This window comes from Sitophilus oryzae, unplaced genomic scaffold (genome assembly GCF_002938485.1).
Source record: "Sitophilus oryzae breed Bouriz unplaced genomic scaffold, Soryzae_2.0 scaffold_576_pilon_pilon, whole genome shotgun sequence".
NCBI classification, from domain to species: Eukaryota; Metazoa; Arthropoda; class Insecta; order Coleoptera; family Curculionidae; genus Sitophilus; species Sitophilus oryzae.
In genome coordinates, this window is record NW_022147169.1 from 88,242 (window position 1) to 105,777 (window position 17,536).

A 17,536-nucleotide genomic window follows, 5' to 3' on the forward strand; every position below is an offset into this window, starting at 1 on the left:
CAGAAACACAAAAAGAAAACTTGGCGTAATTGATATGATTATTATCTGAATGAGTATTAATTAGATTATAGTGTTATTTTTTTGGATTCAGACAAAGCAGTAGTGGAGTTCTACAACTAGTGTTTCTTGTGCATAATACAAGAAACATTTTTTTTTTTTTTTTTTTTTTTTTTTTTTTTTTTTTATATTTATTTGTATTAGATTATACAACTTACTAATATATTAAAAACAATAAATCGTTTGCAACAACACAACAAACCTCGATTATCAACACCAAGTAATGAAAAGTAAACAAACAGTAAAATATAGGGTTAAACTGGAAAGAATATAGTTTTTTACTGTGATTTGTCGACGTTGCCACAGTTCCGGCTCGTAATTTTGCGCTCACGACGATCGCAAATTAATATGCGAAGATGGCTGAAAAAATGAATTTTTAAAACGTCATTGCGTTTCTACACTCGAAAGATTGTACGTTCGCATGTAACGATCAGTCAAAAATTGCCCCCTCAGCGCCTTGTTCGACCATGTAGTAGAGAGAATATTTTAATGATTTCAAAAATCCAAACAGAATCGAGAACGGACTAATCTGGGAATGAGGGAGGCCATCATATGGCTCCATTGGTTTCCAATTCTTAATTTAAGAAAAAAATAATTAAAATTCCTAAATATTTTAAACAGTTGTGAGGCTGGAGCCCGCTATCTTGCTGACAGTATACTTCACTCACGTAATCAGCTAAGGACATGAGCTAAAACGTTCCGGTACGAATAGATTCCAATATTTACAAATAGCTGTAGGGAATTAAGTTTCCCTAATACATAAAGAATTCACTAGTGGCTCCCCCAAATAAACAGTGCAGTTTAGCAGTATACTTTTAATAATTCTATTTTTTAATAAAAATTTTTAAATACTGGCAAAAAAAATAGTGAAAAAGAAATGTACGAGTGATATATACTTTTGAGAAGCTTATGGCAAAGCCAGATCATATTAATTTATAAATATACAGTGTGTTTTTTTTAGTTTTTTAGTAAAACATAATTTTAGAATTGTATTTTATTATTTTTTTTCATATCTTTAAAAATATGCTTTTTGTAGAATAACAGACTAGGCCACTGTCTTTTACGTAAAAAATCCACAATAAGCAGTTTACAGCTTCTCGATGCCTTTAACAATAACAGAGATACAGGGGGTGTCCCAAATTACAAAATTTTCAAAAAGACCCTGTAGCTCGGAAACGAAGAGGGCTATGAAAATTTTGTTCACGGCATCTTCCGTTTGACAAAAAGGTGGGACAGGCTTGTGGATAACGGAGATACCGTATGATTTCAACCAGAATAGGGCACCCTGTACTTAATTTAAAGTTTAATATATTTTGATCTAATGGGCCGATTTTGATGATTTTTTAAGTGGTGACTAAATTATTTGGCTTTTTAGTATCTTTTTTAAATTTAAAAGTAAAAAGTCTATAAATAATAAAAATATATAAATAAATATACAGGGTCCGGCAATAGTGCGTCGGGCATCTGTAGCTTCTAGAATAAAAAACTTGAGAATTTTGTTTAAGTGCGAACCTAAAGTATGTGCCAGGATGTATTTCAAGAAAATATTTTAACTTCTATAGGGTGGCTCCAAAAAGTGTGAGTGGACCTTGATGATTTTTTTTAAATGGAATACCCTGTATATTATTGCATTTTTGGCTTCCTTTCAGATCAATTTACATAACCCTAAGATATGAATAAATATATTTTGATAGTTTCAGAGATATTAAAAAATAAATAAAAAATATGTATTTTTCAGCCCTTCTTAAAAAAATTATTAAAAATACAAGAACTGTCCTGAAATCAAAACTATATTAGGTATTTACTTTAGATAGTCTGTATTTACTTTGCTATAAATATGAAAATAATTTTTCCTCAGTTTTTAAAGGAACACCCTGTATATATTATTTTTTCAATAGACGGAGACTTAAAAATGAACATTTTTTGTATTTAAAGTATTTCAAAATTTTTAACGGTTTCGCAGATATTTGCGGTTTTATATTTCATATGGAATTTTCCACAGTAAATTTTTATCAAAGCCACCCAATGATTTTTCTCTCGTATTTTACCATTGAAAGCGCCATATGAAATAATACTGCGCGTATCTGCGAAACCGTTCAAAATTTTGAAATACTCTAAATACAAAAAAATGTTCATTTTTTAACTCTCCATCTAATAAAAAAATAATATACAGGGTGTTCCGTTTAAAATAACAAAGAAAAATTATTTTATATTTTAGAAAGTTTGGCGTAGAATATTGAACATCCTGTATGATATACGATTATCATATTTATAACATACTAAGAACAGACTATCTAAAGTAAATACCTAATATAGTTTTGATTTCAGAACAGTTCTTGTATTTTTAATATTTTTTTTAAGAAGGGCTGAATAATACATATTTTTTATTTATTTTTTAATATCTCTGAAACTATCGAAATATATTTATTCATATCTTAGGGTTATGTAAAGTGATCTGAAAGGAAGCCAAAAATACAATTATATACAGGGTGTTCCATTTAAAAAAAATCATCCAGGTCCACTCACACTTTTTTGAGCCACCCTATAAAAGTTAAAATATTTTCCTGAAATACATCCTGATACATACATACACTTTAGGTTTGCACTTAAACAAAATTCTCAAGTTTTTTATTCTAGGAGCTACAGATGCCTGACGCACTATTGCAGGACCCTGTATAAAATAATAATTTAATTTAGTTGTTGTTTTATTAAAAAATGTCAAACAGTTAAAGTTGAGAGAGGGAAACTATTAGGTCCCTACAGGTGTTTACCTGAGCAAACTACAAACTAGTAAAATTCAACATACTTTAATGAAGGATACACTCATAAAAAGCAATTTGAAAGGAGATTGGAAAAAATACTTGAAATAGGAATAAATTCACTTAGCATCACAAAAGCCATTAACACATATGCAATTTCGGTATTATAGTTCTCCTTTGGAAAAATGGAGTAGCACGGATCTGGATAGAATAAACACCAAAATCAGAGTAAGATTAACCAAAAAATAGAATGCACCACCCAAAATCTTGTAAAAAAAAGGATAAACAAGTATTTTTAGTCAGGTTGAAGTATGCAATACATATACATTTTTAGCCTAATAGGGTAGGTATGACAACTCTAACAACGACCTTGACAACAAGAGTCTGCCAATTGTTATATGTACGATCTAGAATGGCTCGCTTCTATCTATACTTCTTCTAACCTTAAAATAATTATTGTATTGTCTGTGTCTTATATATACATATACATAAATGTATTTAGTTTTAAATGTAGGAAAGGAAAGATAGATAGAGAAAGAGTGTGAGAGAGAAAGACAGGGATATTTACTTCCTAAGATATATTTAGTTTATGTGTGTTAAGCGCAATGAGCTTGTAAGTAAGTTTTTATAAAAAGATACCTTAAATTAATTGTATTTTCAATAAGGACAGTGTTATAATAGACTAAGAGCTAGCAACGTTTTCGAGAAAGTATTTTAAGACGTCTGGCTCTTTGATATATCTTTTACTATGCTCTCTGGACCAGCATGCGGCCTATCCGGCTGCCGATACCCGTTGCGTTCACTACTGCGCATCGGTAGAAGATCCTATATTTTTTTATTAATTTAGTCCTATAAATTCTAGTATTGAATATAAATCGAACATGTCTCCATAGCGCAGTGCGTAGAGTTTCCGACCACGAACCGATGATTCAGAGTTCGAATCCGGGTCAGGTCAAAGACTTTTATATTTTATTTTCGTTTATATTCTGATAGTAAAGGATTAAATAATTCTGGTAATTAAATAAAACAAATATTTAATACTTTACGATCAGAATATAAACGAAACTAAAATAAAAGAGTCTTTGCCCCGACCCGGATTCGAATTCTGAATCACAGGTTCGTGGTCGGAAACTCTACGCACTGCACTATGGAGACATGTTCAATTTATATTCAATACTAGAATTTAAAGGACTAATAAAAATATAGGATCTTCTTTCAATGCGCAGTAGAGAACGCAACGTTTACCGGCAGCCAGACGGGCCGCATGCTGTTCTAGAGAGCATAGTAAAAGATATATCAAAGAGCCAGACGTCTTAAAATACTTGTTTTTCCGCCATTGCTAGCTCTCGTACTATAAATTAAGTAATACAAATAACAAAGCCTGTATAATTATTAATGCAGATTCCATAGCAGTAAAAGCCATGTTTCTTTATTCAAATTTCAGATAATAGAAGAATTTGGCTTTCGTGAAAGTGTTTTATATTTTTTATTAAAAGGATTGAAAAATATATTCCCATATTTTGAATCTTCTGAATAAGGGAAAATCCTGTTGGAAAAAGACATAAAAAATTTTCTAGAGTTTGAAACCTTACTTTAAGAAATGATTATTATCCATTATTATTTAAACTTTTTTTTATAAAAACTTACGTATATTATATAGTCAATACTAAGTGTAATGTTTCTCTACCTATATTGGACGTCCATCTTTGCTCACTAATATATTTCTTATTCAAAATAGTACTGTAACGTTTGGTACATTTGGTACCAATACTCTCAGTAATGTATCTGAAATAATACGATCTTCATTGTGTATGTATACATGTTTATTTTATAAGAAATATAGCAATATTTTTAATAAAGAACAATATGCGTACAAAAAATATACAGAGTGACTCTATAGAAATGATAACTTTTGGAGTATTTTGGTAAGAAAAAAATGAAGTACCTAAACCGAAAAAAATACATTTTGACACTTAGTGTTCTCAGAAGAATTGAGATATTATAATGTTACCCTGTATATAAACACCAAATGAAATCTGTCCATCCAGTAAATAATTTACTTTTACTCTAAAATCTGTATAAGATGTAATCATTGTATCAAGACATCATAACGGTTGTTGTTACAAGGCAACCTGTTTTTTGCTACTGGGAATACTGAGATTCAGAATGCCAATTTTACGTAAATTCGAGTTTCCTGTTAATTTTTACTTCAATCTTTTACAAAATATGAAGGCATAGATTTTAAAAATATTTCAATAGGTATAAAATATATTTTCTGAAAAAATCTTATTCATGTTTAAATGGGATGCCTATATTTTTTGTTTATTGGATTAGCAGTAACAATTAAATTTTTGAAAAAGAAACTAAAGATATTATATTGTTAGAGGCTACACCGAGTGGTTTTGGAAATAAGATATGTTACAGTGAAAGTCGGAAATACAGTGATTGTTAACATTCACTAGGAAATGCTAACAATTACGCATTGGACCAATGAATGTGGTATTTTAAAGAGATTTGTCGACTTTTCCTAGTAATTTCTAACATTCATTAGTGAAAGTAACATTTACTAAAGATCACCAGTAAAAGTTATTCTATTGTACAGGACGAGTGTGGAGAGGAAAAATGTTGGTGGAAGTTAGAACAAATAAAATTTTTAAGAATATTGGATCACCTCAATATTCAAGCTGATGCACATATCTTAAAATTACAATTTACTTCTTTAGTATATTTATTTGCCTATTAAGTTGCCAACGTTTAGCCCAATTTACTGTTATCCTTATATTGCCTATTATTCAACTTATTTTTATTTATCCATATATTTTACAACATGTGGCAACCGCGCTAACTGAATCTTTCAAACTCACTGCCATCGTCCAGGGAATGTTAACATTCACTAGCAAAGTTGATTTCAAAAATAGCTGTTGAACTTTTACTGGTGTAGTCTTAGAAAATCAGTGAATGTGAGCTTTTACTAGTAATTGTTAACAATCACTGATTTTCAACTTTTACTGTCACATATACAATAACACAATAAATTATATTTTCATAGCAGGAAAAACTCCTTTTATTTTAAATTTGCTGAAATGTTATAAGTCAGTACTCAATTTGTGTTGTTTTAAGTATATGCATTTTAAAAACAAATACCTCCAACAAGTAAATAAACAAGAGACAAATAATGACTCGATTTATTGTCATGAAAAAAAGCAATACTATATCGTTATTCTTTATAGAAAGTGAACAAAACATAAGGTTGGAGAACAACCAATTACTACAATAGATCGTGCAATATAGGCTATTTCAGTACGATTATTTTTGGACATTGCTTTAAAATACCCCTATACTCGAGCTTGTATTTATATTAATTTGTTCTATCAAATTTGATATGTTTGTAATGTTTTTAGATTTTGACCCAATCTGTATAATAGATCAAGACATATAAGTTATTTTAGTGTAATGATTTTTGGGCATTATTTTAAAATAGTTCAAGTGAAAAAGCTTAAATAGATTTTAATTTTACAATTTTGAGCAAACTGTAAATATAATGTAGAAAATTCTATTAACTAAAATAGTTCAAAAATATTCTCTACAATTGCCCACATGTTTTGTGAATAACTAAATTGTTCGAAATATTATTTATACGGTAAAAATTTATTTTATAAACACATATTTTTTAATTTAAAGATGACGTTGAAAAAATATTGAAACTAAAAGAATTCCTTACATCCGTTGTCTTTATTTTCTTTTTTTTTTATTAACACGTCTCTGTTAGAAGGATCACTGACCGTTATCAAGAGTAAACTAAACTAATTCCAAAAACTACTGAGCTTTTATGCTACAGCCGAAGTTGGGTGAAGTCAACCGTGAGGTTATCCACTTAGAAGTGGTTGCCATGTCGTAGATATTTCCGAACTAGGATTGCCAAAAATATTGTTATTGTTTGTAATAAAAACGGCCTCTTTAAATTTACGCTTTTTCCAATGAGGTTCCCTGTGAAGAACCCGAGCTTCTGACCACTTTATATTGTACTGTTTTGTCCAAACATGGACCGCAATACCTGACTTCATTGTTTCACCTTTTTCTACATGTTTTTATGTACAAAAAGTTTAGTTTATCGTGTTGGACTAAACTTTATAATATAAGTTTAGTCTGATAGTGTCTGGTAATTTTTATAATCAAAATTTAAAGGTGTAGAATACCCAGCAGTCAATAATTTTAGCCCTTATTTTTTAAATCTCTATAAAAAACAATTTATTATAGTATAAAATTGATTTCAGAAATTAGTTCCTATTCCTATTTTTTTTTATTAAAATATATTATTTTTAATTTTATTAAAATAAAATAATAGTATAGTGTTGTATTAACCATAATCTAAATATGTTTTTTAAATAAACTATCTAACAAATATTTCATATTTTAAGCCGAATATGTTTTTCTAAAATTAGACCTTAGAGTCAAAAAATAATTGTATATACATAATGTGAGCATATAGGATACACGTCTCTTCTAAAATTTGTGTTCGCAAGATTTTTTAACTTTATAATATTATTTTACATCCTTTAATCATAATATTGACTTTTATTTTTTTTAATTTATTGCATAAAAAATGTTATTAATATATTTTCATTTTGAGTTGCTTTAGTAACTATAACAATAATTTTATTAATCTGACATATTATACAAATATTATTTATTTGTTTGGCATAACTTTTTTAAGCTATATGAAAGTTAATCAATTTAGTTTGGTTCTATTTAGTTGTAGTTCGAGTTTTATGTACGTGTTTAGTCTATCCAATATACGACTCACCGCATTCACAAGGCTGGTAGAAACACTCTTTCTCTTGTTTCAATAACTCCGGTCTTATTTTTGTTAGGACACTTCTTAAGGCGCGTCCACATTGCTCGTGATCCTGCTCGCGCTCTTGCTTCTGATTGTGCTTGCGTTGCTTGCGCTTCCTGTTTGTCGTGTTTCTCAAGATCTTTCGGCTCGTTGCTTGTGCTTGCGTTCGTGCTGTTCGGACATGGATGATACCGAAGTATTTTTAATAGCGGCTGCTAGTGCCATCATTATTATAAAACGAAGGAGACAAAGAGAAAAAAAGCGGTGTTAGATATCTAATAATTTTCTTTAATCTAATCTTTATTAAAAGTAGATCTAAGCACAGTGTAAGTAAACTTCTACGCGATTTACAAACAGACAGAATGTTTTTTAATAATTTGTATCGTATGTCCGCTACTGATTTTGATAGACTTATTAACTTAGTTAGCCCCCGTATTGAAAGAATAAATACAACTTTTAGGAAGTGTAATCCGGTTAAAGAAAGAGTTAAAGAAAGATTGGTCATAACATGAAGATTCCTTGCAACTGGAGAGTAACATACTAGCTTGGGTTATTTATTCAAAGTTTCCAAGCAAAGCATTTCAAAAATAGTACCAGGCGTATGCCAAAATATAAATAAAGTTTTCAAAGATCAGATTAAGATAAGTCGGCAATATAAATATAGAGTTATATTTTATTAAAGGTATAGGTATTGAATATTATTAATCCAAGAACAAAACACAACTATTTTTAATTCTGAATGAAAAAATCATGGTAGCATCATCATACTGCAGTAAATACCGAATCTTATGAATGAAACCAAACTAAAAACTAAACACACAACGCAAACAGCTCGGGCGCTTTGAACTGCCGTAAAGTGTGCTCACATGACTCCGAACCGTCTCTTTGATGTACCGCGACAGAGCCGAACAGTCAAAACAGGCATATTATGTGACCGCAAGCACGTGGAGCACCGCGAGAGTCGCAAGCGCCGCGAGCATCTCGCTCCGACTGTTTGCGATATCTTTCGTGTTTCACGTGTTCGTTCGGCCTGCTCGCAAGCAAGTGGACGCAGCAATGTGGACGCAGCTTTAGAATCGATCCCGATTTGAACACAGTTTTAATAATATTCTTTTTAGCTATTAGACTGATCTTTTCTGACGTTCCTTTTACATGTGGAATAGTCAAGAGAGAGAGAGAACATCCTCCTCAGGTAAACCAATGGGTCAGTTTTACAATTTGACATAATTTTGTCTACGGACTTCTCAGAATAATGTACGACTTAGCGAGTAATACTTCAGGCAAGGTTAACCCTCTGATAAAAACAATAACTAAAAAACAAAATAAAGCATGGTGGACAGATTCATTGGTGTACAGCACAAGATGGATGGACTTCCTTAAAAATATAAGTGTGTCCTTTTTCAGCCTTGTAATTTTAACACGATACTGTATAGTAAGATATTCTTTACAACTTTTATCTGACAATCGCCTATTACATACAATTACATGTTGTGAGATTAAGCAATTATACAATTTCATATTTTTCATAAATGCTAAAACTAAAGATTGCATAGACGTTATATAAGTCCTGGTTTCGACGGAGTCGACTTATATACATAGATACATAAAATATATATTTATATATTTATGATGGTTGTACTTGTAGTGTTTATATCTTGTTTCTTGTTCTATAAATTTCCGAAAATTTTAACTTTTTCGCACTATATTCGTATATATACATAAATATATTTTTCTTAAGGTAGGTTATAAGTGTGCCGACGAAGATGTGTTAAAGATGGCGAAATATTTTTATGACGTTTTCCGATCATGTCTAAACTCATGTATTATGTGTTATCAAGCTTATTTTGAATGGTTTGTCATTGCACAGTCTGAACGCATGAGGATGTATATTATTACTAAAACAAAATTATATACAAGGAGAAGCAAAGTATTTTATGGTAATAACGCAACAAAAATTCCCTAAAACGATTATATTAACTGCCATTATAACAACCTGTTTTAGTCCTGTTAGTTATGTCTACGTAGAATACACGTAGGCATGGTTATCACTTTATATTGCAGAATATGGCAACACCTACTTAATACAATTATTATTGGTTGGATATTAAATATATATTCCGTGACTATAATACTTTATTCAGTAAAAATAAAAAAATTAGGTAAATGTAAGGTATTTAGCTTGACACGGAGCAAGTGTACTTGGACAAAGTATACTTGGATGCTGCCATATAACTGTACTTATAATAATTCTGCGCGCGTCTCACTTGTACGCTGCGCTGCTTGTATCCTATTAACTGTTTTATCCAAGTTAATTTGGAATGCTTTGTAAATTCCAAGTAAGTAGGCTGGCTGCCAACTTACATTTTAAAACCTTCTTTATTGCACTTATGAAATGTTCAATAGGTTTGTGTTGTTCCAGGATCTCGAGGACCTTACTTTGCGCATGCGCATTAAAAGCCTAGATCATAATACTTACGTAGATAAATCAACGCCATAAGTTTAGCATTAAAAAATATATCTCCAACATCACGACATGCCATTTTCAAACCTTCTTTATTGCACTTATGAAACGTTCAATAGGTTGTGATAGGTTGTCTCTCTCGAGGGCCTTACTTTGCGCATGCGCATTAAAAATTGCACGTATTTCCAAAACAATCACAATTTCATAGGGTTTATAAAGTACAAATTATACATTGTTATGGAAACCAACTTTTCATTATCATAATCTTGTCATAATCATATGTTGTTAACTCACTGTTAATCTTACTTCCATTGTGTAACGTCGCTTGTTTTTTGCGTTTTTTATTTTAAAAATTGTATTAATTACTCTTTTATCGACCGCTTTTATATAGCCAAGGGTGCAAGTGTCTTCAGTGAGAAGTTAATTTTAAGTTTGTGCCATTATATTTCTATTTTTTTTCGTTGGACTTTCTAAATACTCGTAAAAATGATTAGAAAGTGTTTAGTGTGTGGAATTTCTAATATAAAGGTCCCCGAATCATCTTTTTATAAGCAAGTAAAGTATTCAGTTGTTTTTTTTATTTATATTAAGCCACATGCATACTTTCTGGTTAGATTTCCTAAGAATATTGATATTCGTAAGGAGTGGCTAAATGTAATTTTTATATAATTTAATTTTTGTGTTATTATATAATTAAATTTTTAAAATTAATGTTTAAATTTGGAACGCGGACGATAGGTCCTCGACAAGGATAGATAGAGTAGAAGCACCGCGTGTACAACAAAATCTTATTTTTCTTATTTCTTTATTAAAAAAAGATAAATGGAAATCGTTGATATGTTTGCGACAGTTTCCATAGTGATTTACTTATCTACGTATGTATGTATATATGATATAGGGTTGTCAATTTGGAATTATCCCCGACTGCTCTGTATATTTTTAGCTTTGTGTCATTCAATTTGATCATTACCTCACTATGTAACTATAATTTATTTTGCGTCTATTCGTAAGAAACATCAAAATTTGATTTTTTGATTTTGATGATGTCGACTGGTTATTAGTTTTCCTAGATATATGGCCAAAGTATATTATATAAGTTTATAGATGTTGAAAGTCTTCAATATTAAGTTGTTCAAGAATTGAAATCTTTGTAAGATATGTACGATATTTGCAGCATCCATCTATAACAGCATATTTCAAAAGCCTCGACTTTTCGTCGCATTGCCAACTTCAACGTCGAGGTATCCGAGGCATAAGTGGCAATGGGGAAAATTAGGGCTCTTAGTAGTCTTGGTTTGTTGTTAAATGAAACGGCTGAATCTTAGTCTCTATACATAGTCTCCTTTTGATTTCTGCATCGCATCCTCCGTTGTTTGGGATCAAAGAGCCGATGTCTGTATATGAAATGATCTACTTACATTTCGAAACCTCCCATTTCTGTAGTTTTCGATCGATAATCATTAGTGTTGTATTCTTTTTATTTCATTTTAACCCACATATCTCTTGTTGGCGCCTCCAATTTATGCACGATGTATTTTAATTCATTTGCGGAGAATGCGACTAAAAGTGCTATCATCTGCTTACCTTAAATTCATCTGTCCACCAGCTATAGTGATACCTAAACTTCCCTCATTATAAATTCGCCACATATATTGAAGAATAAGGGTGATAAAATGCATCCCTGACGCATTACATATGGAATAATTTAGTTTAATATTAAAAAGTAATCAACTGGATATCTTAAAAACACAGCTCGCTGGCCTGTGCTTTACAATGTTTAAAAAGTCATCTATTTGTATTTAAGCGTTGCCATGTTCTGTCATATAGATAAACTAAGTAGGTTCTACTATGTTTTTTAATTTCAGGTATTCAAGTTTGTGCTTCTATATCTGTACCAATATAAATTATATGCACTTCAAAATATGAAAATGCGTGGTTGTAATACTGATGTGACTTTCGATGCTTAAATTTAAAATAAAGCAAAAACAGAAAACTATGGGATATAGAGGCACAATAAGTTATTTAATTAATATGTTAATTACTAATATTTTAAGAGTCGGTCTAAGAAATATTTATTTCTGTGAAAGTTCATATTGTCTCCCATGGGTGTATTTTTGTGTTTTGGGAGCAGCAGATCAAAACTAAGTATATTTTCATATTTTCAAACGAAATTAAAAAAAACTCAAGTTTTCAAAAATATATTTGAAAAAACTGGAATATGTATGAAAATATGAAAGGTTCCTTAGGTACATATCGCTGCTCTGGTAGATTTTTTACGACTTTTTTGTAATTTTTATTTTTTCAGTTGAGAAAACACCCAATGAGAATGTATACAGGGTCATTAGGAGATCGCTTCCACGGGATTAATAACTTAGCTTATTTCTAATTATACACTATATTTTTCTAAATAAAAAAAAATCTTAAGAACAGAGTTAAGGCAGATAATATATTTATTAGGAGTAATAAAATAGTGATAAATATACTGCAAAAATGATTCATTTATCTAAACAGGCAAAGAAAATATTACAACAAATCAAAAGGTAGTGTACAAAGTAAATTAACACGTTTTGTTTATTTGTTAGTTGACATAAATATATATTTATAAATAAAATGACTACAAAATTACAACCCATTTTTCTAGAAGTGTGTTTACATTAAAATGTATCAAAAAGACGAAAATCTCGTAGATGGTGGATCAGACAGTGGATATTGCTCAGAAGTAAATGGGTGCAAGTGAAACTATATTGACAGCATTGGTTTTGGAATAAAAAATTTTGTCCAAAAAATAAAAAAAAATTGGGGTGGACCATCCTTATCATTTAGGGGTATAAAAAATAGATAACAACTTATTCTCAGACCTACTGAATACAGGGTGTCATTGAAGTGGTGTAAAAAATGATAGTACTCCAAAAAATAGTATTAAAAAGTTCCTATAAGTATAGGGCGGAAAACGCATATTAAGGGAGTTAGGGGCAGGGTTCGGAAGTAGTTAATTAAGACGTAATTTACCTGATTAACTACGTGTAGTTTTTCTTCAAAAACTACGTCTTTTCCCGTTCATTAACTACATGAAAACTACGTTAATAAACTATGTATTGATATTATGAATAATTTTTCTTTGTATGAGGTGTAATAGAGATAATATGATGTAAATATTATATTTAAAGCCATATTGCTTCTGTTTTCTTAAATACATTATGTGTTTTTAAAGCTTCAACTTATTAAAACCTCACCTCAAACCTTTGATATTTGAAAGTTACATACATAAGTTACATAAACTACACCCTCTACATAAACTACATTAACTACATGTAATGTAGTTTATGTAGTTTTCCGAACCCTGGTTAGGGGCACTGAAAGGGTGAATTTAAAAAACGGTTCTTTTACGAGATAAGATTTCGAAAAAAAATCCTCTGCCATAAATTTTGACCCTAAATCAAATGGTGATACTGAAAAATTATTTGGAAAAGCGGAAAGGGTAGTTTTTGCAAGGATAGGGTTTTTTTCGTGAATAACTTTTTTGAGGATATTTTTTGCAACGTGGGTTCATTTTTTGAAAACTACATACTTTTTCCTACAAAAAAGATACTTTTGATTGAAGACAAAGAGTTTGCTCTGATGTGTTGCTAACTGGTTAATAATAAATTATGAAATTATGAATAATAAACTTATGAAAGTTATGGCGGTTCAAAAGTAACCAAGTAGTTATCAAATAATTAAATGAAAAATCAAAATTTCATGATTTTTAAAACATCTTATTGCTTTAAAAAACTCTAAGTATACACGAGAAGTATACTCTCTAGTATACACGAGACCTACTGTGACACAAGAATTTGATATATTAGATTTAAATTGATTATTTTCATATTTAACGCATCATTTTGGATATAAAAGCACCACTAAAAGGAAAAGAAAATATATAAATTTATTTTACTTCTGATGTATTTATGTATCAGTCTTAACTCTGTTAACTATTATTAGGTTAGTTTAAAGGAGAATATTTTCCAATTTTTAAAGCATGCCAGAATTATTTGTGTTGTGGATTACGGTGTAGCGGCTTTGGTGAGCTCAGGTTAACAGAACACCTTTTTACAATTAATCCTTCATAGCTTAAAATAAAATAATTCTTACTTTTGATGGTAATCCACTGATAATTAACCTACATGTCATGTATATGTTCCTTCCCCTTTTAAAAGTGTAAACTTATAAATGAAAGCACCTTATACTCCGAAGGATATATCAAAAAGGCCTTAAAGTGTCATAATCGTAATGGTAAGATTATTGATGGATTGCAAAAATAAAGAATATTCAGAAAAACATATAAATTGTTCCAGGATATCACTAAATTATTAAAAATTGTATTCACACTGATTATGGTTTTTACTAATAAAATAATGCTGTTTATAATTTTTTTCAATACAATTTTTTTACTTGTTTGAAATTAAAGTTACAAAATGTATTAAAATTTAATTTTTACTTTGTCACTATTTCAGCATCAGATATAAAATACCAAATGCGTAAAAAATCTATAATGCCATGGCATGTTGTAAGGCAAAACGCCATGACACTGAAACTTATAATGAAGTAAGAAATAAAATATAGTGTTGGGACCATGGACACATTAGTTTACGATAATGCCGATTGTGGCACAAATAAGTGTGCCAATAGAGTGGGTAAAACTAAATAAAACCATAAAAAGGGATAGTAAATATACTACTAAGAGAATTCAACACGGAACTTCATAATGCAGAGATGTTGCTTATTTCAGATACAAGTATTTGAAATACAGATATAAGATAGAAAATACGTATTTTCATCTTACATTTGGAGTATTTTTTAATCTCATCTTGTATCTTGTATTTAGATATTTTTTTAGTATTTTAGTATTTTTTAAATACTTAGTTTGCTAAAATTCTTTTACTACCTATTATTGCCTATGTATGCATATTTTTTACTTGACATTCAGTCATAATATGAACCAAATAATATAATATCCGTATTAGGTCTCATGAAATATCCGTAGATGAATAAAAAAATCCGTATGTATTATTTAACATTAAATCTAAAATAGAACAAAATAAACGTTTTTATTCTTCTCTATCAAAAAGCAAAAAGCACCTAGTTCTTCCTTTAAAATGAAATGGGTGCCAAAGTCATTTAAAGAACATGTCAAAGATCTTGTGCTGACTGAAACAAGTAAAATTAATCGGTATGAAAAACAAAAATTGGGCATTTTAAACAAATAATAGTTTATACAAAAAGAAAGGCAAAAGATCAATCTAATTAAATGTTTTTGGAAGATTCTGATGTCTCTGTTGCAAGTAGCGACAACATGAGATCTACTGGCTGCGCTGGTTAGAAACACTGCAATTTTAAGTAATGAAGACTAAAGCTAAATAACTTTAAAAATAAAAATAAATGTTTTCTTTCAAAAAGTTATCTATGTTATTTATTATATATAAGTATATATTATACAGACCGGACCACCGTAGTAGTAACATAGGTAGAACCGGACGAATTAGCGTATACAGGTCCGCCGAATAAAAAGTAGGCGAAAAATGCGATAAAATAAAAATAGGTAGATATATGATGAGAATGTTTCATAATTGTATTTATTCGTGTTTTAATAGCCAAAACGAATACATAGATTCTCGCGACAGTTCTCGTATAAAATTTATTTTTTAAGTAAAATAATGGATGTTTACGAAGTTCGTGAGAAAATTCAAATTGTAAAATGAACTATTTTGTGACCCGCTAGATCACCAGATCTTTCTCCCAATGATTTATTTTTGTGGGGTTATGTAAAACCCAAAGTGTATGGTCATAATAGGGCTAATAATCTGGATGAGCTTCAAGTAAAAATACGAGAGGCTTTCCAAACTATTAGCCCTAATATGTTAGCCAATGTCAGACGGGGATTTTACGACCGCCTAGGCTTCTGTCTAGCACAAGAAGGTGGTCTTTTTCAACACTTGTTATAACTTTTTTTATTTAGAGTAATATTTTAGTTTTTTTGGGTTCAGAGAATTTATATATTTTTAGTTTTGGCTTGTAAACACACTCAAATAATAAAGATTTAAGTATTTTTATTTTAAATGTTACCGTAATATAAGGTAAACACTCGGCACTCCTCGCGTCGTATTCCTAGTCTGTCACGACCGACCCGGCCAATCACAACTGCAACTGCGTACTGCCTGACTAACCGACTAGCCGGCAATGAATCTCGAGTACGAACGCAAATTGGGTAAACGTAAATTCGTCCGGCAACTTGCTATGTTACTAGTAGCCTGGTCTTCTCTGTATAATATATTTTATATCTAGTATTTCAAATACCTTTTTCAAAAGTATTTTGTAACTGATATTTCAAATGCTTTGTTTAGAAGTATTTTGTAACTAGTATTTTTCCGATACTGTTGTATGAAGTATCTGTACGTCTCTGTTTATATGTACAGGGTGTCCCATCTTCGTGGGTTTATGGGGTTTCTCGTTTTATGTGTAGAGATACAAAGGTATTACTGGTTTTACATCACTTTGCTACTTTGCTACTTTTTTTTATAAAACTAAAGATGCTACGCACAGATAAACACCCTAGCCCCCTTGGTTTCTAAAATACAGGGCAAATTTTAAAATGTTGCATTTTCCGACATAATATATAAGTGTATTATCATGTTATTTAATTTAATTTATCTATTGATACTATTGATAATTGCATTGTAAATAAAGTTGTGCAACTTTTAGATAACATGGCAGTCAATCAGAGTTATTGATATTTTTAATGCCCTTATTAATTTTGAAGTCGAATGCATTATTCGATTGTTTTTATTACCTATTTTAAACCGGCCAGTTATGAAGATATGTATAGAGTATGTTAACCCATAAGAAGGCAAATAACATAAAATATCATATACAGGGTATCCCAACTAAAAAACATAAGTTTGTGTCATATTTCAAGAACGTCAGCTCGCAGAAAAAATCTAGATAGGCCACTGAATTCTAAATGAAAAACTATATGGGACTCAGTTTTCACCTTTTCGATAAGTTATAGGATGAACGAGATACAAAGAGGGTCAAAAAATGCAACATTTCGCCCTGTATTTCAGAAATTAAGAGGGTTAGGACCAATTTGTTTGCATTTTTAGTTTTATACAAAGGAGCACAGTAATGTGAAAACCGCATATTTTTTACTCATAAACGAGAAACCCCACAAAACACACGAAAATGGGACACCCTGTACATTGCATTTAAAACTATATCTCAATCAAAAATTAATACAAACAGATTAAATTAACAGAATTCGATTTATTTTTGGAACTGATTATTGTTTGATGGTCTAGGTTCTAGGAAACTGAGAAATATTATAAAAATGTATTACAAAACGGGAAAAACATGATAACCGCCATTTTACTATTTTTACAGGAGAGC

General features: G+C 30.3%; 1 protein-coding gene across 1 annotated transcript in view; it reads left to right on the plus strand.

The window, feature by feature from the left end:
- Window positions 1-13,071, plus strand: part of LOC115887503 (SCY1-like protein 2) — a gene marked incomplete at its 5' end in the record, with an annotated part of 80,468 nt that extends 67,397 nt beyond the window's left edge. Inside the window, 1 exon segment of the mRNA XM_030906965.1 lies at window positions 12,420-13,071. Coding sequence (XP_030762825.1) covers window positions 12,420-12,500 — 81 coding nt within the window.
- Between the last annotated feature and the right edge of the window lie 4,465 nt (window positions 13,072-17,536).